Source organism: Lepidochelys kempii, chromosome 5 (genome assembly GCF_965140265.1).
Source record: "Lepidochelys kempii isolate rLepKem1 chromosome 5, rLepKem1.hap2, whole genome shotgun sequence".
Taxonomy (NCBI): Eukaryota; Metazoa; Chordata; order Testudines; family Cheloniidae; genus Lepidochelys; species Lepidochelys kempii.
In genome coordinates, this window is record NC_133260.1 from 6,074,184 (window position 1) to 6,100,195 (window position 26,012).

The 26,012-nt window shown below is 42.0% G+C and overlaps 1 protein-coding gene across 8 annotated transcripts in view; it reads left to right on the plus strand.

Moving 5' to 3' along the window:
- The window catches only part of KIAA1328 (KIAA1328 ortholog), a 285,325-nt gene that overhangs the window by 70,924 nt on the left and 188,389 nt on the right, over nt 1-26,012 (plus strand). The window contains exons 2-3 of one of the 8 annotated variants that reach the window (XM_073343418.1): nt 1,208-1,289; nt 1,751-1,902. The exons of the other annotated variants lie outside the window; for them this stretch is intronic. Coding sequence (XP_073199519.1) covers nt 1,816-1,902 — 87 coding nt within the window. The 5' untranslated portion in view covers nt 1,208-1,289; nt 1,751-1,815. The remainder of the gene's footprint in view (nt 1-1,207; nt 1,290-1,750; nt 1,903-26,012) is intronic. 8 annotated transcript variants of the gene reach the window in all.

Consider the following 26,012-nt stretch of genomic DNA (forward strand, 5'->3'; position numbering starts at 1 on the left):
ATTTCTCTTGGATAGTAGTCAGTCTGTTGCAGGTGACCTAACTAAAATGCTTGAGTTCCAAATTTAGCCTCCTTGTGAGATTCTAGATTTCATCACGAGAACAAAAAAGAGCTGGGTTGGAGGTGGTTGAAGGTACCTGTTAAACAGGCTATACATTTAAAGCTGAATTTATAAGGACTGGTTTGACTTCAGACTTCTGATTGGAAAAATAAAGGAATTTAACTTATCTACCTATGTTATGAATGGATTGCCACAGCAATTGTATTATCCATCCTTAAGGGCCATTGCCAAAAACATTTTAAGTAGTGCCTTAAAATCCAGAGGTTTACCTGTGACTGTCACAGTTGAAAACTGTGAAGCTTCCACTTGCATCCATTTATTGAGGGTATACAAGTGGCTTGCAAAAGACTTCTGTGGGTACCTGAAAGTGCATTGAATTCATCCCTGGCTATCGTGTGTATGGGAACGATGTCTGTAGCTGGCTTCCCACATTGCCATGATCATCATTACAATCCGTGGGAGTTGAAGGTGCACACCACCTCGCAGATTGAGCCTGAATTACTACTTCAGAACCGATTTTAAAAACTAGGTTTCAGAGTAACAGCTGTATTAGTCTGTATTCGCAAAAAGAAAAGGAGTACTTGTGGCACCTTAGAGACTAACCAATTTATTTGAGCATAAGCTTTCGTGGGCTACAGCTCACTTCATCGGATGCATACTGTGGAAAGTACACAGGATCTTTTTATACACACAAAGCATGAAAAAATGGGTGTTTACCACTACAAAAGGTTTTCTCTCCCCCCACCCCATTCTCCTGCTGGTAATAGCTTATCTAAAGTGATCACTTTCCTTACAATGTGTATGGTAATCAAGGCGGGCCATTTCCAGCACAAATCCAGGGTTTAACAAGAACGTCTGGGGGGTGGGTGGGGGGCGGTAGGAAAAAACAAGGGGAAATAGGTTACCTTGCATAATGACTTAGGCTTGAATAGAGACTGGGAGTGGCTAAGTTAATTGTATCCAATTTGCAAATGAATTCCAATTCAACAGTCTCTTGCTGGAGTCTGGTTTTGAAGTTTTTTTGTTGTAATATCGCAACTTTCATGTCTGTAATCGCGTGACCAGAGAGATTGAAGTTTTCTCCGACTGGTTTATGAATGTTATAATTCTTGACATCTGATTTGTGTCCATTTATTCTTTTACGTAGAGACTGTCCAGTTTGACCAATGTACATGGCAGAGGGGCATTGCTGGCACATGATGGCATATATCCCATTGGTGGATGCGCAGGTGAACGAGCCTCTGATAGTGTGGCTGATGTTATTAGGCCCTGTGATGGTGTCCCCTGAATAGATATGTGGGCACAGTTGGCAACGGGCTTTGTTGCAAGGATAGGTTCCTGGGTTAGCGGTTCTGTTGTGTGGTATATAGTTGCTGGTGAGTATTTGCTTCAGGCTGGCGGGCTGTCTGAAGGCAAGGACTGGCCTGTCTCCCAAGATTTGTGAGAGTGTTGGGTCATCCTTCAGGATAGGTTGTAGATCCTTAAAAGCTTAAAAACTAGCGGTCAGTATTTTGAATGAGAGAGAGAGAGTCTTCACGTGCTTCTCTCCCTTTTTGATGGGGGCAAAACATCTATTCTTCAGTTGGAATCAAGGTGCCTGCACTGTGAGCTATCAGTTCCAAGCTGCACCATGAGTGTGTCCCAAGAGTGTGAATGGGAAGAGGCTGATTTCAAATTCCTCTAATTACAGATGAGTAACCTTCATTTCTTCAAGTGGCCTCTGCACATTTCTGCTTCAAGGGTGGACTGTGGTGCATGTTGGAACCAGTGGGTTGCGGCACAAGTGCCTTGATCACAAAGTGGGAATACGCAGAACTTCATCTCGATGAACTCCAGTTACAGGTAGATAACACTGCTATAATTAATCTTTTCAAATAGATTATAACACCATTGTTTTCTACACATTCAACCTTCAAAAATATTCATGTTTTTTAGGAAGCTTAAGCAAAATCTTTTCACCTGTTTTGGAGTTATAAATGTGTTTTAAAAGCATAGTTCTGTCCACCTACATTCTTGTCTCCGGTATAGCTCAAATGGTCGAACTTTAAAATGTCAGGCTTGGCATGTTGTAAAGTGTTCTTAATGGGAAGCTTGGTGGGGGAAAATGGTTTTTAAGAAAAGATGGGAGCATTTAAAAATATGGGACTGAGTATGTTAATACAACACTAAGTTGTTAGCTGGTTGCTTAAAGATCGACATGAGAACATGTCTGTATCTAGTTGATTAAATTAATTTACAGACTCTGTAAACCGAATATCTCTGGAAGAAGGAGCTTGCAAGCTAAGCTGCTATAAGCATTTAGAGGGTTTAAAGCAGTTTAAACTGGGTTTTTATTTCTTGGCTTGTAACGTTAGCTCTGCTGTATTACACGTTTGTGGAAGGTTCTATTATTTATAACTGTATAGTTTAATATCTCTGTATACTAAAATATATACCATACAACATATGGCACGTGTAGCACAACTGGAGTAACCTTGCCATTGAAACCGTGGTTTTTGCGTGTCCTCGCTTTGTAACTTTCTTTTTCTGTGACCCTTAACAGTGAATTAAGCTTTTGCATTTATTTCACCTTAGTTTTTTATGTATGTTGATGAAGCTGAAAACCCTAATATAGTCTACTAGAATTATTTGAGGGGGTCAATAAGCATGTGGACACGGGTGATCCAGTGGATATAGTGTACTTAAATTTTCAGAAAGCCTTTGACAATGTCCCTGTAATAGAGCCGGACTCACCCGGTGGTGCCTCCTGCTGGTTGTCCTTGGGAATTAGCTCCTCAGCCTCTGGAGCACCCTCTGCTGTCTGGTGATCTGCCTTACCACTAGCCCCAGTCCCTCCCAGGACCTGGTGCCTCCTCCCACTGGGGTGCTGACCCCTGGCAGTAAACCCCAACAATCCCTGAGGGTCTCCCCTCCCTGGGGAACCCCCACCCACTACCCCCACCTCGCCTCAGTCTTGGCTACTGCCAGTCATCGCTTAGCCCCGCTCCCTGGGGCAAACTGCAGTGTATCACTACTTATCACAGGCGAAGAGGTTTGGACCTGCTGCCTCTGTCTACCCATGGGCTGCCCCCTTGCAACCACAGTACTTAATAGGTCCTAATCTAGGCCTCGGAGCCTGGGGGTTTCCAGTCCGGAGCTCCCCTGCTCCCAAGGCCTTTCCCCCTCAGCCCTGCTCCAATCTAGGTACTCCCTCAGGTCCCTGCAGCCAGGCCCTTCCCTCTCTGAACGCAGAGAGAGACTTTGGCTAAGCTTCAGCCTAGCAGCCCCTTTATAGGCCCAGCTATGGCCTGATTGGGGCATGGCCCAGCTGCGGCCATTTCCCCAATCAGCCTAGCTTTTCTTGGCCTCAGCCCTGGCTCTCTCCCAGGGCTGGTGTTTAAGCCCCACAGCGCAGGAGTGAGTAACCACTCTGCAGTCCCTCACCAAAGGCTCTTAAGCAAAGTAAGCTGTCATGGGGTAAGAGGGAAGAGCCTCTCACGGTTTGGTAACAGGTTAAAAGGTAGGAAACAAGGGTAGGAATAAATGGTCAGTTTTCAGAATGGAGACTGGTAAATAGTGGGTTCCCTTGGTCTATACTGGGACCAGTACTATTTAACATATTCATAAATGATCTGGGAAAAGGGGTAAATAGTGAGATGGCAAAATTTGCAGATGATACAGGACTACTCAAGATAGTTATTAAATCCAAAGCAGACTGCGAAGAGTTACAAAGGGATCTCCCATGACTGGGTAACAAAATGACAGATGAAATTCAGTGTTGATAAATTCAAAATAGTGCACATTGGAAAACATAATCCAAACTATACATATAAAACAACAAGGTCTAAATTAGCTGTTCAAGAAAGAGATCTTGGAGTTATTGTGGATAGTTCTCTGAAAACATCCACTCGATGTGCAGCAGCAGTCAAAAAAGCTAACAGCATGTTGGGAATCATTAGGAAAGGGATAGATAATAAGACGGAAAATATCATATTGCCTCTATATAAATCCATGGTATTCCCATATCTTGTGGGATATCTTGTGCAGATCTGGTCACCCCATCCCAAAAAAGATATATTTGAATTGGAAAAGGTACAGAAAATGGCAACAAAAATGATTAGGGATAAGGTACAGCTTCCATATGAGGAGAGATTAATAAGACTGAGACTTTTCAGCTTGGAAAAGAGATGACTGAGAGGGGTTATGAAAGAGGTCTATAAAATCATGACTGGTATGGAGAAAGTAAATAAGGAAGTGTTATTTACTCCTCATAACACGCGAACTAGGGGTCACCAAATGAAAGTAATAGGCAGCAGGTTTAAAACAAAAGGTAGTATTTCTTCACACAATGCTCAGTCTACCAGTGGAACTCTTGGCCTTCACAACATCCTCTGGCAAAGACTATAGCAGGGTTCAAAAAAGAAATAAGTTTATGGAGGATAGATCCATCCATGGCTATTAGCTAGGATAGGCAGGGATGCTTTGAAGTGTCCCTAGCCTCTGCTTGACAGAAGCTGGGAATGGATGACAGGGGATGGATCACTTGATGATTACCAGTTCTGTTCATTCCCTCTGAAGCAGCTGGCATTGGTCAATGTCAGAAGACATGATACTGGGCTGGATGGAGAATTGATCTGACCTAGTATGTCCGTTCTTATGTTCTTGTGTTCTATTGTCTTAAAAATGACAGAAAAACTATTAAATGTTTTGAGAGAGACCACTTCAGAATATCTTTCTGAAATGCTTGAGGATATACAAGACTTTATATTCTGCAAATATATTTTACAGCAATAATTCTAGGCTTGTCATTGTAAAAAGGCACCTTCACACATCTTTAATTTCTATAACTAGTTTTAATAATTTCCCTGGGACCATCCTGAAAATAGATCTTTTCTCCATAATGTCCTGGTCATACAGGTCATATTGATTTATTTTTTGCTATCACTTTTTTGTGATCTGGACAAGCATACATAAACATGAAATTATGGATACTAAATTGTACCTACCATTTTTATGTTTTTTCTCATGCAACTTCTTTTTACCAAAGATGAGTAGTAAAAGCAACCTGATTCATCACTTTATTTTCTAGATTTTGTCAAAATAATAGTTTTATCCTGTACATAAAAACTAACCAAAGTTTCTAAGAGACTTGTTAATGCTGTAATATTGCTCTATAAAAATCTGCATTTGTCAGTTAAACTATGAGGAGAAAAATAAATTACTATCTAAAAGAGCTAGTGTTAAGGTTAGTAGCCTAAAGTTAGACCTAAGAGCTTTGTTTTGGCTCAAAGAAGCAGTGCAAAGTTTTTCAGTGGTCATCAGTGCCTACCTGCTTTGCTTTAGGGAGAATGCCAAGCATTGATTTGTATGTGAAATGTATTTTTATTCTATCAGAGAGTGTAAAGTTAAAAATGATATATAAATGACAAATTTTCCTGTCTGTTAAAATATGTTGGATTACTAAAACGGAAAAAAAAAATTTTAATGTAATTTAATATTCATTAATTGACTAAAAGAAAAGGAGGACTTGTGGCACCTTAGAGACTAACAAATTTATCTGAGCATAAGCTTTCGTGAGCTATAGCTCACTTCATCGGATGCATGCCGTGGAAAATACAGGAGGGAGATTTTATATACACCGAGAATATGAAATAATGGGTGTTACCATACCAACTGTAATGAGAGTGATCAGGTAAGGTGAGCTATTACCAGCAAGAGAGAAGCAGGTTTTTTTTCCTCTCCTGCTGGTAATAGCTCACCTTACCTGATCACTCTCGTTACAGTTTGTATGGTAACACCCATTATTTCATGTTCTCGGTGTATATAAAATTTCCCTTCTGTATTTTCCACTGCATGCGTCTGATGAAGTGATCTGTAGCTCACGAAAGCTTATGCTCAAATTTGTTAGTCTCTAAGGTGCCACAAGTCCTCCTTTTCTTTTTGTGGATACAGACTAACATGACTGCTACTCTGAAACTAATTGACTAGTCAGTTTCACTAGTTTATATAGCTGGAGAGACACTGTCAACTCTCACTTGTCTGAATTTACATATTGCATAAAAAAGCTTTAACAAAATCTGTGATCATGCCATTCCATAATCTTCAGTTTGTCATCTGATTTCCATTTCCATATAGCTTTTTTATCCATTGCTGATGCTCACTGAAAAACTGGTTTTGAGTTAAAATAACTATGTATTTGCAGTCCTATAGCTCCTTCCATCCCAGAATTTCAAAGAGCTTTACAAATGTTAATGAATTATATCCTTACCCCGGTAAATTGGGAAAGTATTACTATCGTTTCTTCAAAGATTAAGTCATGGAGATTAAGTAATTTGCCCAACATGTCAGAAGAAGGTTGTGGCAGAGCTAGGATTAGAACCCATTTTAAGGTAGAGAGGAAAGAGTTTTCATTTTCTATCCAGACAGCCACAGTAAATTTTGCTGCTGCAAAACATGCAGGGAAGTTGTGTATGTTGGGGAGTCTGATTTGCTCCTGTTCAGTTTGGGGTAACTTTGTTTCGGTTGGAAAGGTCCATTGAGAGACATTGCTTTTTGGGGTTGCTTTCTATACTGTAAAACTATATACATATAATGGGTGCCTTGAGGATCTAAAAATATTTTTAATGGCAAAATTTTCTTTAAAAAAACGAATTGAGGAAATCTTGTTTTCTCTTAATAAGCATTTTGATTTTGGAAGTACAGTACAAGTTTCTGTACTTAATACCCATATTGATTACACAGGATGGTTTGGTCATGCCTTGTGGTTATGGCTACTACAGTGACACAAATTGTTTTTTACTGTCTTTTGGAACATGCTTTTGCTTGCACGTATAAATCTCAAAATGATCAATTCTTCTATCTGTGATCTGCCTACTACTAATTGAAATATTTTTCAGTATATAAAATTCCTGATAAATACGTTGTATTTCTTCATCTTTTGGAATGAAGATTGGCAAGCGTATATGAATAACAATTTTTAGAGCAGTTTATGGCCTTTTTACTTTCTCTGTTGATATAGGATTTACAGATTTCTTCTCATGCTATGATTATGCAGCAGAGGACATTGTCCATGCAGATAATGGCCTTGGTCCTTCACTGTAGTCCAAGAGGAGAGCAGGCATAGCAAACAGACCAGGTCCACTATCCTGTGCATGAGGAGTGGCCTGAACAACCCAGTCCTCCTTCCCTGACAACCTCCTTGAGGACCTTTTGTGGCTCATCAGAGAGGACCACAGAAGTTTGCTCAGGTGGAGAAGACAGGGGAAGTCCTAGAACTTCTGCCTTATCTTCTCCTCCAGCACCCTGAGTTGCTACTGCAGCAAGTAATTGAATAAACTTTTTGGCCTGCTCTAATGGGGAAAAGCGTTTGTCACACACAAAAAAAACCTCTGGAAGATAAAGATCCTGGTACAGCCAATCTTCAGCAGGAAATCCAGCTTTTACAGAGGATACAAGAATTCTACCCGGATGTGGGCCAAAGTGTATGCTTGTGTTCTTATTATTAGCAGTCTACCCGCATAGCTATTTGGACACCAACATTTGGCAGTCTCAGGTCAAATATGCTTGCCACTCCCTGGGTAGACTAATGGTTTAAGCTGAAGACTGCTCCAAGATGATGGTGATGACTTGGGTGTACTAGGTGTCACGACACATCTGCCTTCAGAAGGGGGAATTAAAACTAAATATAAATGGAATGGAAAATCTGGCTGTCAAAGTGTACTCTGGACGTTTTAAGAACTCCAGAGGAATGTAGAATTCTTGTGGGATCAGAATCTTTGTGTATCTTTACATATGTCTAACTAAGAAGCCAGAGTGCATCAGAAATAAGATACTTGTTCAGGGAAAACACTCCTGGTATGTTGGCTAAAACCAGACTTCCTTCCCTGAAAGAAATATACTGTTCTTTCTTCCCTGAAAGAAAATATCCAGACTAGTAGAACAGGGTATTTCATTATTGCATAAAAGGTTCTTGTAATAGGCATTTTGTGCAATAATTTATAGACAGAAATAGTCAACAGACTGTGTAAGTTTGTTTCCATGACAGGAGGAAAATTCAAGGTATTTTGCTGCAGGTATCCACAAAAAGCACCACTTTAATGGATCTCTTCTCTCTCTATTAAATGCACCTTTTAGAGGCTCCTGCACTTTCCCTTCCTTCCCTCTGCATATAGTCTTTAAGAAGATCAGTCAAGGTGGAGTATTAGTAATTACTCTTTCTGTAACTTCAAAGAACATTCTTTATAGTCTCTGCTGTATCATGGAAGCCAAAAATGGTAGAGACATTTTAGGATCTCCTAATAAATGCATACATGTCACACTTTAATTTCCATCTTTCCTTGGATCCTTTGAACCAAATATCTCAATCATTGGCTGGAGCCTAAATTCCCCTAGTGACTGACTTAGACTGAGAGTGTAGTAGTCTTGAGCTGAAGCTGTTCTTTCTGAGACTGTTCTCTGTTCTTCTGCTTTTTTTATACAGGCTAGTATCATCCACATTTCATTACTAAGTGTGAGTCCTGTATTAATGTTGGTGTAAAGAAAATGCTGTCTTCAAACATTTTAGTTTTACATTGGAGTAAACTCAGCAAAAGTATGTGTAAAACATTCTTTCATGGTTGCCTACCAAGCACACACAGTTGTGTGTATGCAGAAGAAGGTAGTGGTTATTCATGTCTTTTCCACCATATAATACAGATCATAGAATCATAGAAGATTAGGGTTGGAAGAGACCTCAGGAGGTCATCTAGTCCAACCCCCTGCTCAAAGCAGGACCAACCCCAACTAAATCATCCTAGCCAGGGCTTTGTCAAACTGGGCCTTAAAAACCTCTAAGGATTGAGATTCTACCACCTCCCTATGTAACCCATTCCAGTGTTTCACCACACTCCTAGTGAAATAGTTTTTCCTAATATCCAACCTAGACCTCCCCCACTGCAACTTGAGACCATTACTCCTTGTTCTGTCATCTGCTATCACTGAGAACAGCCTAGCTCCATCCTCTTTGGAACCCCCTTTCAGATAGTTGAAAGCTGCTATCAAATCCCCCCTCACTCTTCTCTTCTGCAGACTAAATAAGCCCAGTTACCCCAGCCTCTCCTCATAAGTCATGTGTCCCAGATAGGGTGATCAGATAGCAAGTGCAAAAAATCGGGATGGGGGTGGGGGGTAATAAGTGCCTATATAAGACAAAGCCCCAAATATCAGGACTGTCCCTATAAAATCGGGACATCTGGTCACCCTAGTCCCAGCCCTCCTGAGAAACCGAGATCCATCTTTAAAAACCTAGAGAGTAAAAACAGAAAATAACAATTGGACTAAATTTGGAAAGATTTAAATAATCCAAACTGCATCCGCTAGTCTTATTTTCATATGCAGCCAAAAATGTGTTAAGCACTTCACAAACAGGTGAGATTCCTGAATAGTTTATAATCTAAGTAGAAATCAGAGGTGAAAGACGGGACAGGGATGTAAGAGAAACGGTAGTGGTGTTAATTACAAATCTTTTTATTTCATTTAAAAGAAAACCCTTTGGTAATACTTATAAACAAATTCTAGGGCTTGTAGGGCTCTTGGAGGAAGGATGTGTTATGAACCTTCCCTTCCCCCAACACTTTATGAAAGACCAAACCAGGGAGGGAATTCCTGGCCAGAATGCATGAAGACTACTCAATTGAAAAGGGATACCTCGGAAGCAATAATGCTGAAAGAGATGTAGGGATAGCATTAGTCAGCAATAAGATGTGAGTCTGCAATGTGATGTGGTTGCAAATAGGCAAGTGCAATTTTTTGGCTGTCTGTGGAGGCATCCCATCATGAAGTTAGGAGATAATGCCTCTCTAGTCAGCACTGGGGAGACCACCCCTAAACTACTTTGTGCGGTCTGGGCTCCAGATTCCGAGGAAGTTATTGAGAAATTAGAAGGAGTGAAGAGAAGAGCCACAAAATTATTAGAAGGCTGGATTGAAAATGAGGCAAGATTAAGAACTACCTGTGTGTATCTTGGCTAAGGAATGACAAAGACATGACCATGCAGTGCACTTGTATCTGCGTCGGTCGCAGTATATTAGACAAGATGGGTGAGGTAATATCGTTTATTGGACCAACCTATGTTGGTGAGAGAGATAAGCTTTTGAGCCACACACCTCTTCTTCAGGTCTGGGAAAGGTAATCCCAGCTTCACAGAAAAATGCAAGGTGGAACAGATTGTTTAACACAAGTAGTTAGCATAGATTGGTCACATACAATATATGCTATTTGTGGGCAAGCTGATTTTCTTATAGGCTGGGCCAAGTTGGCATCTGCATGCATGTCCCTGATGTCTCTGTTCCCTGGTACCTGCTGGATCTTGAGAGTCATACTTAGCATTGGTTGTACAGTTTCTTATTTATAATGAGGAGAGCTGTAGTGGATAGTCATCAGTCATGGTGCATGACGTGTGGTATTGTTTAATTTGCCATTTTGTTTCTGTCTTGGGAATGCAATAGCAGTGCTCTCCTGTTGAAATTAATTATTGTATGATTTAACTTTTATGTTGCAGTAGTGCCTAGTGGCCAACCAGATTGGGGCTCCATTGTGCTAGGTGTGGTACTGATATAGCAAATGCGTCTCTGACCCTCTCAGCTTACAATTCTAAAAGACGAGACAAAAATAGATCAGGGAAACAAGCGGGCTGGGGTGAGGGTGGAGACAGGAGGAGCTGTGCTAGCAAAAATAATATGGTGTGCACAACTACTAGCCAGTTGCGCTCCCACGGTGTTACCTGCCTACTCATTTTTGGAATATAGTTTATTGTATGCATTATGGAGAGGAGGGAAGGGTTTGTCTGGTCTTTGAAAATTATAGTCACCACCAGGACTGGCCACAGAAGACACTGATAAATTTTGTATTCAAATTAAGTTTCCCAACTTGATTATTGCGCCCCCCCTACTTGGAATTTATCTGGAAGATCGTCTGGAACCTTCTGTTAGTACTGAACACTGCTGCCTGCTTATTTCTCCGTTAAACATGGTACATCAGAGATCTCCATGCTCTACTGCCTTCTTGTTTTCTCTCAGATTTAATTTGAGGTGTTGGTGTTTTGCTAAAGTTCTGTATTGTGTCTGGGTCCAACTTACCTGAGACTTTCTCTTCATTGTTGAATTAAGTGTATACCTGCTATAGCGCCATGCATTCAGACAGTGCTTTACAAGTATAAGAGACCTGTCCAAAGACCTTACAATCTGAGATAACCAAAAACAGAGCTAGACTAGTAACAGTAGCTCAATGGAAGGAGAATGTGGGAAGATAGTTAATAAAAAGGGCAAGGTAGTAATGATTCCTGAAAGGAGAGGTTTGAAGGAGGAGAATGGGGCACTTATAAAAGTAATGGGAGACTGTTTGAAGTATAAAGTGCAGGGTGAATGAAGACTTAAAACTGTGAGGGTGACAGAATAATGGAGAGAAGACTGGGCAGAATGTAGGAAGTGAGCAGGGGATAGGAGAAAGTGAGAATAGAGATGGGAGGGGGTCAAGATTATTTATTTAAAGCATTGAAGGTGACAATAAGGAATTGTCTTCAGTAAGATACTTGAAGCCATAGAAGGAATTCAGGGATGGGATGGAGTCTGTCAGAGTTCAAGGTGACTTTAAGTGTTGCTTTTATGACAGACTGAAAATGGCAGAGATGAGAAGTAGGCAAATTGGAGAAAAGCCTTTGTAGATGGTAAGCTCTTTGGAGCAAAGATCCTCATTTCTTTGTGTTCATACAGTTCCTAGCATCATGGGATCCTGGTCTGTGACTGGGACTCTTGTGTGCTATTGCAGTACAACTAATAAATAATGACAATGAGGTATGACAAAAAGCATAGACAAAGGTTTTAGCACTGAGAATAGCGAGGAAAGAATGAATGTTGGTGTTGATAAAGAGGAAGACATGACTGGATTTACCAAGAGAATGGATATGGTGATGGGAGAAGGGAAAGTTGTGAGCCTGAAGTGATCATAACAGATGAAGGAAGTGGTGGGGAGAGATTACAAGTTCCGTTTTGGAGACGTTGTGTCAGACATGCTGGTAGGGCCTCCAAAAGAAGATATTTGATGGCGAGACCACACAGCTAGAGGATGTAGAGGTTATAATTGGAACTGTTGGAGCAGATCAAGTTTCCATGAAAGGGAAGAGGACAACAAAGGGAGCAAGCCAGAGAGATAATATGTTGAGATGAGGGGATGGGGAACTACTGAAGGAGAGATCATCAAGGCAGGAGATCACACTTTTAGCAGCCTAGGGAAGTGTGAATGCAGAAGCAAAGTGTTCTGCTGTGCTGAAAGGAGCAGGCAGATCAAAGGGAACAATTCAGAAAGGCCCCTTTTGACTTGGCTAGGTGGAGGTCCTTAGTGACTGTGCTCAGCACATTTTTGGTGGAAGCCAGACTGGAGGAGAGGAAGCCCAGAGCTCTTGCTAGTTATGAGGGATAGGCGCTCAGAATTGCAAGGGACTTTCTCTAATTTTGTAGAGTTTCAGTTGCTTACAAAGTTTGTACCTGTCTTTATGAAGCTCCTCCTCCACCTGCCATCCCCACAGATGAGTAAAAGCCCTGGCACAAAGCATTTCTTTATTTTTCTTTTTGAAGCTGGAGCTAAAGCTGGGACCTTTGTTTTTTATCAGAAGTGCTGCAGGCTTATTAGTAACTTTCTCTTGCAAGTTGCAGCACAAAAGAGTAAAAACTTACAAGCAAAAGTTGCTTGGAGCCAAGCTTCGAAGAGGATTTTGCTCTTCAAAGCTTGTAGTTCTCAACAATCTTTGTGGAGTCCCTACTGTGAAACTAGCTGCGTAAGTAATTTTTAAAAGTTGGTCTTCCAACTATAGTTCCTACTTTCTTCTTCTGTTCAGGATATTTTTCCTCGAGAGTTCTAATTTTTTGTTCTAAAATGTTAACCTTGGTTGCCCCAAAGGATTTTTGGAGGAATACTTTTTTATTTATAACGATCCTATTGACGAGGAAAAGTGCCCTGCAAAAGCAGTATAAGCATTAGCCAGAGATCTAAACACTTACATGTCGAGGGAATGTTTATTAGCGCTTCTCAGGCTAATCATGTTCTTATTTCCTTTCAAGCCCACAGTTCTAAGACCTAGAAGTTTCAGTAACTCTATGGTTTTTATCTTGAAAGCCTTATGGGCTGGCTTGTCACATACATGAAGAGAAAGGGGGCAGATACAGTGCATCTCTCCAGGGGCTGTGGGGGGACAGGGACGGGGCCAACAGCTTGTGGCTCTGTGGGATCAATCACTTTGCCACAACCTCACAGAAAGGGTTCGGCGAGGAGGGGAGTTAGAACAGGGTGGAGTTACAGGAGAGCCAATGTCAATGTCATGCATCCCCTCTCCCCCCACTACCCCGTGCCTCAAACCTACAGTGTGTATAAGATCTTACTTGATGTTTGTATAGTCTTGCACAATGGACTGCCAATCTCAGCTGGCGTTCTTAGGCGCTACTGTCATGCAAATAATTAATAAAAATGCCCTGTGAGACTCCTCATAGTGGAAGGTTAAGGGATCCAGGAGATAGGGAGATACTGGGGAGGCCAGAGCATAGCCTCTAAGAACAGTGGTGGTTACATCTGCAGGTTAAAGGGCAGGACCTGATGGTTCTGCAGTGCAGCAAACACTCTCTTATGGACAAAGTAATGGAGTTTCCTGAGATGATCTAGCTCTGGTGCATAGTCATGACTTTTGTTCTGACCCTAGAAACATCAAAAACACATCATCTGACAGTTCTCTTTGAAAGTTGTGCTACCTGATGGAAGGAATATGTATCCTTTGCTTGTTCTAAGCCGTGTGCATCTTTCCTAGTTCTCTATAACTGGGGAAGGATTATTTAGAAAAGTATTATTTCCAGAAGAGGCCCTTAGCTTGATATCAAAGGCTAATTTTTCAGCCTACTGATTTTAATGTAGTTCTCTGTGTGAGATCTGTGTGTGTATACACATTGCCTTTTAAATAGCTAAAATTATTTTTATGACTAGAAACTATACTGATCTTAAATCCTGTGCTATTAAATCAGTGGTCTCCAACCTTTTTACACCTATGATCACTTTTTGAATCTAAGGGCAACCCAGGATCTACCCCGCCCCGTCCTCAAAGCCCCGTCTCTCACTCCATCTCCCCCACCCTCATCGCTTGCTCTTCCCACCCTCACTCACTTTCACCAGGCTGGGGCAGGGGATTGGGATTCGGGGGTGTGTGTGTGGGCTCTGGGCTGGGGCCGAGGGGTTCACAGTGTGGGAAGGGGCTCTGGGCTGAGCCTGGGGCAGGGGGTTGGGGTGCAGAAGGGGGTGTGGGGTGCGGGGTGCAAGCTGTAGGAGGGGGCTCCGGGCTGGGGCAGAGTGTTGGGGTGTAGGAGGGGTTGGAGGGTGCAGGCTCTGGGAGGGGGTCAGGGCTGGGGCTTGGGGTGCAGGAAGGGTTTGGGGTGCGGAAGGGGGTATTGGGTGCTGGCTTCGGGAGGGGGCTCAGGCCTGTGTTGGGGTGCAGGAGGGGGGTTGGGATGGTGGCTCAGTGAGGAGGCTTAGGGTGGGGCTTGGGGTGCAGGAGGGGGTTCAAGGTGCAGGAGTGGGGATGGGGTGCTGCCTCCAGGAGGGGGCTCCGGGATGAGGGTTGGGGTGCAGCCTTTTGCTGGGCAGCACTTACCTCCGGCGGCTCCCGGTCGGCGGTAGGTGCAGCGAGGCTAAGTCAGGCTCCCTGCCTACCCTGGCCCCACACTGCTCTCGGAAGAGGCCAACGTGCCCCTGCGGCCCCTGGGGGAGGGACGGGGGGCACGTGGCTCTGTGTACTGCCCCTCTCTGCAAGCACCGCCCGTGCAGCTCTCCCAGCCAGTGGGAGCTGTGGGGCAGTGCTTGCGGGCTGGAGCAGCGCGTGGAGGGAGACCCCCGCCCCTGGGGCCCGGGGGCTGCGCTGTATGTTTGCAGAAGCGGTGTGGGGCTGGGGTAGACAGGGAGTCTGCCTTAGCCGGCAGCCACACTGCGCCACTGGAGATGGCTATCGACAAGTTGGTGATCACTGTATTAAATTACGACAGGATCTGCTAATCTAAACCCTTGAATCCTTGCATTTGTGGGATTCCTCCTGGGCAAAAGGATTTGTGCTTGTGAATCTCAAGACAGGATCAGAGGCCTTAGTTTGAATTAATTTTAAAACATACGGTCTCTGCCCTTCATGTTGTTAGGGCTCCTTTCTGGTGGGAATGACTTCATGTTTCATGTAGTAGTAACAATTAAAAAAAGTTTTGGTGAGGATAAGGGAAAACCCTAAAATATAGATCCAAATGGAACCCAAGCGTTATTCTTTCCAAAGTGGTCATCCAGGAGCAGACAGTCTAGCAAATACTTTTGAATGCCAGTTTTTGCAACCAGAGCTTCATTTCTTTAATATTTAGACAGCAGGTGGCAGCATTGGACAGTGTGTGGTTTGTCCAGCTAGCCAGAAATTAGATAACTGTTTTTTCCACACTCAGACACTTTCTCCTCACATGAAGTAACTGACAGATCCAAAATCAGAGGAAACTGCAAGCTTCACCTTCTTTTACAAAGTGAATTTGTGCCCATACTTGTGTGTGTGCTTACAGTACACTATGAAATTGCTCTCAAAGATGAAAATTAAAATTTGCTTTTTGCAAGAGGGTGCGGAGAGAGAGAGAGAGAAGATATTGCTGTTTCACTTGGCTCAGGAGGGTTTATCTCATCCCAAATCACAAATATCTCTCCTTTTTCTCTCTACCTACAGTACAAAGTGTCATCTGAAAAAAAGATTAGTCATAATGTAGCAGCAAAACTGTTGCCTGGAGAGTGTGCCTGCTGAGAGCCAGACACAATTTGGAAACAGTAATAAGTTTCCCTTGATATGATTATTTTCACTGTGCTATAAGGAGAGAGAGAGAGGATAGAGAAGTGTTTGTTCCTAATGGGAATGCCCTTGAAAAAACAAGTAGGCGCAATCAAGGGAAAAATATACATATTGTGTGGTTAAGATTGCAGTTTTTACAGACTAGAATAGATTCTAGCTGATTTAGAAAGATGTAGATTGTGTGTTTAAATTCAGCTCTAGCACTGCTATTCCTCCAGCAAGTTGCAGCATTTTAGCTGTGATTAATGCATATTGTTTGTTGCGTGAGAGATTATTTGAAAATAGTTAGTCAGTGCTCTCCCTCAGCGCTGAATCCAAGTAATTAATAATATGGTGAGATATGTAAGATTTTTCTACCCGGGCAGAAGTCTGCTGCCAAATACAGTTTCCACTCCTGTCGCCATATCTGGGAATAAAACACTCAGTCTTTTTTTTTTTTTTAAAGGTTTAAGGAAAAAATGGCATTTCTAAGGGTATACATTGAACTCCCTATCTTGAAATACTCATGTGGAAGGAAAAAGAAAAGGAGGACTTGTGGCACCTTAGAGACTAACACATTTATTTGAGCATAAGCTTTCGTGAGCTACAGCTCACTTCATCGGATACATTCGGTGGAAAATACAGTGGGGAGATTTATATACACAGAAAACATGAAACAATGGGTGTTACCATACACACTGTAACGAGAGTGATCGGGTAAGGTGAGCTATTGCCAGCAGGAGAGCAGCGAGGGGGGGACGGGGGGACGGACCTTTTGTAGTGATAATCAAAGTGGGCCATTTCCAGCAGTTGACAAGAACATCTGAGGAACGGGGCGGAGGAGGGTGGGGGTGGAATAAACATGGGGAAATAGGAAGGTAGATTTTATGCATAGAATATACTATGCATCTGCATACACACACAGTCCTTTATGTATACATATATTCTTAAAAGAAATTGTATAAATTGTATAAACAAGAAATTGTTAAACCACTGCCATGTTTCAGCCTGGGGTGACTGCTTCTCCCTGGTAGATGAAGTAGTTGTTGATGGATACTAAGCCACTGGAAAGACCTCTGGCTGAAAGATGATGCACTATGTTCCCAAAATAAATTAATATTTGAAAGTATTTTATAACTAATACTTTGCATGGGTCTTTGGAACAAAAGAAAACTGTACAATATCATATTGGACAATAGTCCTTCAAGTTTAGTATCTTATTGCTAGCAATAGCCTATCCCTGATTCTTCAAAGGAAGTTGAAAACTGATTCTGGCCACTTGTGGAATACTCTATAAATGAGGGTGTGGCAAGGTACTGAAAAATTCTTTCTGACCCTTTTGGTGCTTTGCAATGTACAGTTGAATTACACTGTTGTAGCATGCATCACTTCAGATGATGTTAGCCCAAATTTTCTTGTCTCTTGAATGTTAAACTCTTCTGCTTTGGTACTGATAGTGGTTTAGAATCTGTGAAATATCAAATTCTCCCCTTCCAAAAAGGTCAAGATAGATTAAAATTACTGAGATTCTCTTGGCTTTTTTATAACTTATTTTCATATGGTTTTTACATTAAACAATTCCCAACAACAGAGTTCTTGGGTAAACCAGTACATTAGAGTAAGCTTGATGTATTATTCAAGCAAATCAGTAATAAAAGATTTAAACCTTTCTCAGTTAAGCATATAATGGCTTTCCCCCAGATTTCCATGGGTAGGCCACTGTATGCTGTTTTGTTAGTCCATCCTTCATTTATAACGGGAGGGAAGATTGTTTAGAAAATAAGTAAGTAAGGGTAAATAGCTTGCCCTGGGAAGAAGGTGACACAAGATATGGATTTAGGGCTCCCTTGAGTTTGAGAGGGTATGACACAGCTGATTGGGACTGTGCGGTCCCCTGGGTCCTAGGTTTGCTGATCTGAAGGTATAGCTCCCCCCCCCCCCCCCCGCCTTTTGTGCCAGCTGCTGATGTGCACGCTCCCTTATGAAGCGTCAGTAACCTGATCTGCAAAGCATGGTGCTCTCTTACTTCCCTGCCAGATACAGGACCATGATATCCCTGTTTTGCTCAACAAAGAATTACTTTCATTTGGTCAGTTCCTGTTTTGTGTTGAAGGTCTAAAGTCTGTGACAGAAAATATTTATTCCTTGCACACACACAGTCTTTTAACTTACTTTTACTTTCCCTCAGTACTATTTCATTTTTATCCGACATTAACATGTTTAGTGTTCCACCGTTATCTGTCTCTGTTGTGCTAGGGTTTTTTTAAATGCCACTCATGCGCAAACAAGGCATTGTCTAGATTAGAGTTTAAAAGTGTGTTTTTAAAATATGCTACCTAACACAAGCCTAGGCATGACAAGTTTAGCACATGGTTAAGTATATACTGCCTCACCTACGCTGGAGTTCTAGAACATGTTAGTTGATGGAATTTGATTACAAGGAAATAACTAACCAATTTTCAATGCTTTAGATGCTATGATCCTTCTTGGCCATTACCATTCACCACTTTTCAATTCTGGATATAAACTTATTTTTCCGAGGATCAGCAGTGTGGCTGTCCCTCAAGAAAAAAGAAGGAAGCTTTGTAGTGAGCCCAAGGAAACTTTAAGGGATATACGTGGCATTGCTTCTACTGCTTGAGACAATACTAGCTGTTTGAAGAAATCCAATTAGTCATTCTTGGCTTTCCGCTTTGACAGACTCGAGCAATGTTTTTTAGGATTATTTTACATTAACATCAAAAATTACCACCACAAAGATTCCAAATTGAAGCCAGAAAAGTAGACTTCAAGTGATACAGTAGCTTTCATCCTACATGTCCTTTCTCAAGCTCTTCTTTGTAGCTTTTCTCTTCCTAAGTTTTTTGAAAGCTATGTATTTGATAGTCTGCTGCATGTTTTAAGATTGATTATGAGGTTGGGGGACAGTGTCAACATTTGCGATGCGGTGCCAAACATTGACTTTCTTTTTGGCCATAGAATGAACTTGAGATTGTAAAAGTAGTTCAAAGAGTCAATTCTCAAGCCTTTTCAGTTGAAATCAATGCTGAGACCAATTGGTGCATTCTCGTAGGGGTTAAGTTCCTTACAACAGGGCTTTAATGACCATTTATTTATAATACCTTGACTCTTATAATAGAGAAAAAAAGATCACACAAGTTTTATGTGTAAGCTACACAGCTGCTGCTAAGAGTCGATCTGGTTGCAGCGGGAGGCAAAAAGAACCTTTAGAAAAATCAGACACATTTCAGATAGCCATAAAAGACCAGCTAAAGATGTAGGAAAACACGTTCAGCAGCTTTTTATGATTGTCATTTGAGTGATTGGGTATAAAACTGTTCTGCTAGATGTATTTGTGCAGCATTTGACAAATTTGGTACCCAAGCTACATGACACATGAGAAAAGGAACAAGGGGCTCAACGAACAATGACACGAGAGGCTGGACAAAATGTATTTAAAAAAAAAAAAAAGCAAAACACTTAACACTTCCCTTGTGCAGTAGTATACAGACTTATCAGTGTCAATGAATATTGTTCTGCTAGTATATTTCTTATTTCATGCTTCATTTTTCTCTTCTCCCAGAGCTAGAAGTGTCATAAAGTGTTTTGCATTATAAGTACAGCGGACGCTCGCTAGAGCCTGCATCGTTATAACACGGATTTGCATATAACGCGGTTGTGGCGATGGATCCCAAATTTAGATATTTAAGTTGGGATCCATGGTAATGCGGCCCCCGCTATAACACAGTATCGCGCATGGGATCTCGAACCCTGCGTTCTAGCGTGAGTCCGGTGTACTAGGGATATTTTGTAGGGACAGTATATGTGCCAGGTTGTAAGATCTAGAAGGCACAGGGTAAAATATGGGAGATCAAACAGACAGGCCCACCACCCTTCTTGGTGAAAGGCAAGAAAAGAAAAAAGGCAGTAGATATGGGAGATGCAATGGTTGTAATCAGTTGGGTTTTTTTAATCACCTTTGTTGCGTAGATGATATAGCTCAGAATAATTACGTTCACATATAGGTTTTGCATGTCACTGATTAGAATAGTAGTTACTGATATTTAGAGGTCGAGGTTATGTTCTAGGAGGCAGAGAAAGGAAAAGAGCTATTGAGCAGTGGTCTGGCTCATCCCACTGAAGCTTAACTTAGCACCGAGTTTGCTTTCTTTGGAGACGATCCCAGCTTCATCCTTGTTTCCAAGTCAGTGGTAGATTCTGTGCCCCAGTCATAAATAGCGAAGGTGGGATTGTGGTGGTTTTGAAGAAAAAAAACAACAAAAGAAGAGGACTGATGCGTAAATGGGTTTTTAATGCATTCCATTACCATTGGGTTAGGGCTACTTGTTTATTCTCTGCAAGCTGTACATTTAGTAACGGTAAGAAAGTGGAACATTGTGATCAGTACTCTATGTTTGTAATGTTTGTAGCAGGGCAGTTTCCTTGAGTAGTTCTTATAACAAAAAGTAAACTTTGATATTTTAGAGAACTGCTAACACCACTGATAATTGCAATGATTCTTTTCTATGAAAGGCACTTAACTCTAACAACATATTTAACGATAGCATGCATACAGATGAACTGTGTTTGCACTAGTATTCTACACCTCATTGCAGCATTGATCATGTGTAATACATTCCGAGTACTACTGTGTATCATTGAGAGGAGAAATTTTATTACATTTTAAGGATAAATGTTTCCACTCTTAGATAGAAAGTTAAATTCTGCTTCCAAGTTTTCTTTGATCTAGATATGGCTAAGTGGAGAAAAAGATAGTCTGACTGAACAATGGTATTCAAAATAGTAATGCTTGAAAACGTGTTTTCTCAGTCTGGTAAGGTTACCCAAGCAGAACAAATGAAAACCAAAAATGCAGATTCCATCAGTGAGCCTGTGTACTCTCTCTCACTGAAGCAAGGGACATTAATACATCTCTTCATGCTGCTGTATCTGACTAGTTATATCTGGAAAACCAGCCTTTCCCAACTTGCGAGCAGATGTGCTTTAACTCTGTTAAGGGAAATGTAACCTACTTGGGCAGTATTCACTAATCATTGTTCATATTGTTTATTCTCCCTGCTGGAATGTGGGGCTGTTCGAAAAGAATTTAAAAAGTAAGTTATTTGTCAATGCTGTGCATGTATCCTTGGTGGATTCCAAGATAGGAGCTTTAATTTATGATAATATTTAGCTCTTTGTCTTCAAAGCACTGATGAACATTAAACTCCCAACACGCTTGTGAAATAGGTATTATATCCCCAATTTACAGGCAGGGAAACTGAGGCACAGAGTGGCACCAGAGCCTCAGGAGAGAAAAGGAAAGGAATGTACTGTGACATCCCTGCGCTAATAGGTCCCAGGCACTTTAGAAAAATAATTCTGATCTTAGAATATAGAATATTAGGATTGGCAGAGACCTCAGGAGGTCATCTTGTTCAGATGAGTGTAAATTTGGAGCAACTCCACTGAAGTTATTGGAATTACTCTGGATTTAACCTGGTGTGAGCAAGGTCATAACACAAAGATTTTATGTTGAAGATAGGGACAACTTGGGAAAATGGTTCAGGTTGGGAATGTATAGCAATTATTGCTCAGGAGACGTGGAGGCGGGGTTTCTGGAAGTAGCGGGCTTTAAGAAAAGAGTTGAAGGAGAGTGACTTTGTATGGCAAAGAAGTTGGAAGCTATTTCCAGTGCAGGGGGCAGCAGGAGTAGAAGGCGGAGTGGGGCAGGAGGAGACCGAGGGAACAGTAAGGAGCATAGGGAAATCATAGGTGTGTAGTACGACTCTAGAGCAGCAGCAAAGATGGGACCTGGATTTATAGGACCATAAAAGTGAGGAGGAGGGGCTTGAATTTAATGCAGTAGGTGACGGGGAGCTAGGGGGGGACATTGCTGGAGGGGTGGGGTCATTAGAAAAATATAGCTGCCAAGTGTCATAGCTATGGGAGATGATTCTATGCTTTATTTGGTAGCTAGCAGGAATTTTTCTATTCTTAAGCGCAGCATCTTTATAACAAAAGAATTAAGAGTATTCGGGGTTGAGCTTTATGTACACTACTCCTATTTTGACCTGTCCTAATTTTGGTAAAGATATCCTTTCTGAAACTTTACATTATTGTTCTGTGTGAGAGCCAAGTTTGACTAATATATCTGTTTCTAGCCCTTCTGGTTGTGAAGCTAGCCTTCACTCTGTAAATCAATGCACTCCTGGCTTGTTTGGTCTATGGCCAGGCAGACTGAAATAGCACTGAGAAAGGTCTGAACTTCCACATTTATCTTTGTGAAAAGTGAATATGAGGGCCTGCCTGTGTCCGTTTCAACTACGATGCTTCCATTGGAGCTCGTCCAAGACATTGGTCTTCAATGTCATTTAAAGCCTCGTAATAAAACATGTCATGTGTTAACCTTTAATACAATGTAACATTTAAAAAAATAGTTTGCATCTTTTACTAGTAAATTACTACATAAATATTTAGATTAGGTACAAATAGGAATGGAACATTATTTATGGATCCATATTGTTTTGGCATTTCAGAGACATGGTTATTTTGCTCCTTAATAAATGCAGGCATTAAAAGAACAAGAAAACACAGAGGGCTAATTTTAAAGCTTTGCAGACTTGGGGAGAAAAATCTCCAAATGTTCTGTTAAACCGGCTTGTCTTTTCCTGCTCCACAATACATACACACAATTTAAAATACTTACAGTGGCATTTACTGCCTTCATTTCTGTTGGTCTGTACTGAAGTGACATGCATGCCTCTCTTGCTAGCACTGACTGAGAGCAGTGCTACCAGTCAGATCTAAGCATGGTTTGGTACTTTCTGTTCCTGCTCACTTCAGAGGCATGCGCACTGTGCAGTTACTGCTTTAATTTTGGTTTTGACACATTTCTTCCCTTTTTCTCTCTCACCATATCTATGATGGAGCCAGAGCCTCAGGAGAGAAAAGGAAAGGAACGTACTGTGACTTCCCTGTAGGTTCCTTTTGTCCATTCCACCTGGGAACTCTTGAGCTCACCAAGGCACTGCAGCCATGGATCTAGCTACTCCAGGATCACTTCTGGGCTTAACGAGGAAGGTTTTATGGTTAAGGCATTTGACTGGGACTTAAGAGACCTGGATTCAATTCCTTGACTCCCTCTGTAGCATTAGGCAAGTCAGTGTCTTCTTTGTACCCTCCCATCTATAAAATGGGGATAATACTTCCTGACTTCTGGGGAGATGCAAGGATAAAAGCATAAGGAGAGGTTTCCGTTTACCCAGGCCTCTCTTATGAAAGTTGTCGAAGATGTGGACATTCTCGTGATGTAATGGAAGTAGAGAGAGAGCTGAGGATCCCTCGCCCCAACGTGGGCTCCTGAGTTAACTTAGCATCTTAAATTAGGCTGCTTCTGTGCAGGCTACCACTCAAGCACAATCTCTCTCCCACATTCTCAAGGGAGAACTCCCCATTTGCTAAACATCAGTGCTTCTTTACCCTGTACAAAGGAGAAATCCTAGTTCTGACTCCCTGGGTTTTTTAATATGCCAGCCCACCAAGGAATCATAGAATATCAGGGTTGGAAGGCACCTCAGAAGGTCATCTGGTCCAACCACCTGCTCAAAGCAGGACCAATCCCCAACTAAATCATCCCAGCCAGGGCTTTGTCAAGCCTGACCTCAAAAATCTCTGAGGAAGGAGATTCCACCACCTCCCTAGGTAACGCATTTCAGTGCTTCACCACCCTCCTGGTGAAAAAGTTTTTCCTAATATCCAACCTAAACCTCCCCCACTGCAACTTGAGACCATTACTCCTTGTTTTGTCATCTGCTTTCCCCCTGAGAACAATCTAGATCCATCCTCTTTGGAACCCCCTTTCAGGTAGTTGAAAGCAGCTATCAAATCCCCCCTCATTCTTCTCTTCCGCAGACTAAACAATCCCAGTTCCCTCAGCCTCTCCTCATAACTCATGTGTTCCAGTCCCCTAATAATTTTTGTTGTCCTCCGCTGGACGTTTTCCAATTTTTCCACATCCTTCTTGTAGTGTGGGGCCCAAAACTGGACACAATACTCCAGATGAGGCCTCACCAATGTTGAATAGAGGGGAACAATCAAGTCCCTCGATCTGCTGGCAGTGCCCCTATTTACACAGCCCAAAATGCTGTTAGCCTTCTTGGCAACAAGGGCACACTGTTGACTCATATCCAGCTTCTCGTCCACTGTAACCCCTGGGTCCTTTTCTGCAGAACTGCTGCTTAGCCACTCGGTCGCTAGTCTGTAGCGGTGCATGGGATTCTTCCGTCCTAAGTGCAGGACTCTGCACTTGTCCTTGCTGAACCTCATGAGATTTCTTTTGGCCCAATCCTCGAATTTGTCTAGGTCCCTCTGTATCCTATCCCTACCCTCCAGCATATCTACCACTCCTCCCAGTTTAGTGTCATCTGCAAACTTGCTGAGGGTGCAGTCCACGCCATCCTCCAGATCGTTAATGAAGATATTGAACAAAACTGGCCCCAGGACTGACCCTTGGGGCACTCCTCTTGATACAGACTGCCAACTAGACATGGAGCCATTGATCACTAGAAGCTTCTTGCTCTTGTTGTGTCTAGCTCCTCTGTGGAAAGAAGCTTTCCTGAATCTGTCACCTCAGAGTTTCCTTTGGCTGACATTAACTAGAACTTGGGAATCAGATAATTCAACCCTTTTGTCAAGAGCCGTTCAACTGCCCCCTCCAGTCTCAGTAGGAAGAACATGGGAATATTGGTTTCTTGTTTACAAGAAAACAAGCCAAATCAGGCCATGTATATTCATCCAGCATGCAAGATCTTGTCATATGTTTTCTTTTTATTCATCTATTATGGGTTGGCTTTAGACTAATTGGAGTCCTGGGAATGCATTCCATAGGTAGACCTTCTCAATGACTGCCAGCACTAAAATGTCCTTTCTCCATGGAAAGCCATATACCACATTGGGGCTTCCTGGATTACAGTTCACTGTAGTTCCTAAAGGAATCCTTTCTTGGCTTAACAGCAAGCAGCTTTATGGGTGAAGGAATCTAACTGACTGTGTGATCATCTTCACATAGGTCAAAAATGTATAGAAAACCTATCCAGCTTCTTTGTCCTAGCTATCTTCTTCATTAATGCATCACGTGGTCCTCCGAGGCTTGTAACTCCATGCTGTGGCCTGCAATGTGGCCACCAGGAGAATCTTGTGACCAATTTTTTGGTGTATGTTAAGCCTGTAGCATACCTGCCTGAACAGTTCTCTCTCTGCTTCCCCCACACTTGTCATTGAGGGTCTTTAATTTTTAGCGGACTTTATTCTGTTCCCACTGACAAGTCATCCATGTATTCACCAATTGAATGCTGGAGGATTTAGGCTTTTCTTTGTGAAGATGGCCTCTTGGTGGTGGTGTACCTGGTAAACTGGCTGGTAATATTATCTTTCCAGCACCAGTGTCCCAAGCAGTAGACAGTTTTTTCTACCTTTTTAAGTCTTGGACCTTGCAATTAAGCCCAGGAGGAATATCTTGCACTTACTCAGATGCTAGCCCATTGAGAGAGCTGCAGTCAACTGTCTGAAGGCCTCCTTTTTTGTAAGTGGTGGTCTCAGTGTGAACTCCTTTTGGCTACGCTTACTTTTACAAAAGGGTGCTTCAGAATCTACATGTCAAAACCGCCATCTCCTGGAGTACAGGGCTTCCTGAAATAGTGGCCTGAAGATTAACGCACATTCTCAGGGGAATGTTCATACAAGAATGCAGAACGGTATTTTTGCCAATCTCTCTGTTGCAGGAAGGTGGCCCGCATACTTATGCCAAACCTTCCTTGCACATACTCTTTGAATTGACAGGTTTCAGAGTAACAGCCGTGTTAGTCTGTATTCGCAAAAAGAAAAGGAGTACTTGTGGCACCTTAGAGACTAACCAATTTATTTGAGCATAAGCTTTCGTGAGCTACAGCTCACTTCATCGGATGCATACTGTGGAAAGTATAGAAGATCTTTTTATACACACAAAGCATGAAAAAATGGGTGTTTACCACTACAAAAGGTTTTCTCTCCCCCCACCCCACTCTCCTGCTGGTAATAGCTTATCTAAAGTGATCACTCTCCTTACAATGTTTATGATAATCAA